At 45.6% G+C, this 1,052-nt stretch overlaps 1 protein-coding gene across 1 annotated transcript in view; it reads left to right on the forward strand.

The window, feature by feature from the left end:
* LOC106013188 overlaps positions 1–1,052 on the forward strand; it is a gene marked incomplete at its 3' end in the record, with an annotated part of 17,076 nt that extends 16,024 nt beyond the window's left edge. Inside the window, 1 exon segment of the mRNA XM_035972488.1 lies at positions 810–1,052. Coding sequence (XP_035828381.1) covers positions 810–1,052 — 243 coding nt within the window.

Below are 1,052 nucleotides of genomic sequence, written 5' to 3' on the forward strand. Positions count from 1 at the left end.
GTGTGTGTGCGTGTGTTTATTTGTTATTGTTTGTTAAAAAATGGCATCACAATGTACATTTTCTATCCTTTGATTCACCATTTGAGTTGATTCACCATTTGAGTAACGAATCTGCATAGCACAGCGCTTAGACCCTTCTGGGGGAAGGGGAAGAGGGGCTCTCGTGGTCTAGAGGTTACGGTGTTCACCTCTCATTCAATTGGTCCAGGGTTCGAAACCTGGTAGCGACGGAAATTTTCCTCACCATTCTTTCCCCTTTCACCCCATTTCCTGCTCTCTAACCATGTTCTGTTGTCAGCTTTCGTCTCCACTTTCTGCCTCCTCCTCCCCATTGCCCCCTCCTCTGGGCTCCCTAGCCTTCTGCAGCATTTCTACTGGTACTCCTTGGCTTCTTCTTGCAGCTGTCTTTCAGCCACATCCCTGATCTTACGGTAAGAAAGATCTAACTCCAAGTTTTCTCGGATAAGGGCGAAGAAATCCCAGAGGTCCCGTGTGCACGTTGCGCACGTTAAAGATCCCATGGTGGTCCTATAATCAATAAGAGTAGGCTTCGGCCGCTGCCCGGGCAAAATTCAAAATTTAACAGTAGTAACAATGATATTATTATTATTATTATTATTATTATTATTACAATTATTATTATTACTATTATTTTTTCCCTTTTGCTATTATAAAGATCATTTTCTTCCCTCTTTGATATACTAATTTATCTATTTAATCATTAATAATTGATTATCAATTAATTCATCTCTTAATTCATGCTCTCGCCTCCTCCCCCCTCCCCCCTCTCTCTCCAAACGTCTTCCAAGCTGTCTCTGGTCTCACCGCTATGCTGCTGATGGGGAATCTCAAGCGTTCCATGATCATGCACGCACCTCACACCCAGCACGTGGGTTGGGGGTTCGTGTGTACTCTCACGGGCATTCTGCTCACGGTGGTAGGCGTCGTCTGCACCATGCTCAATCAACACAAAGTGCACAGCTCCGGGATGGGACGCTTCCTACAGGTGGCCAAGACGTGGCGGAGACGACGTCCGTTACAGTCCCGAAGAG

Source organism: Aplysia californica, unplaced genomic scaffold, assembly GCF_000002075.1.
Source record: "Aplysia californica isolate F4 #8 unplaced genomic scaffold, AplCal3.0 scaffold00708, whole genome shotgun sequence".
In the NCBI taxonomy this organism is placed as follows: Eukaryota; Metazoa; Mollusca; class Gastropoda; order Aplysiida; family Aplysiidae; genus Aplysia; species Aplysia californica.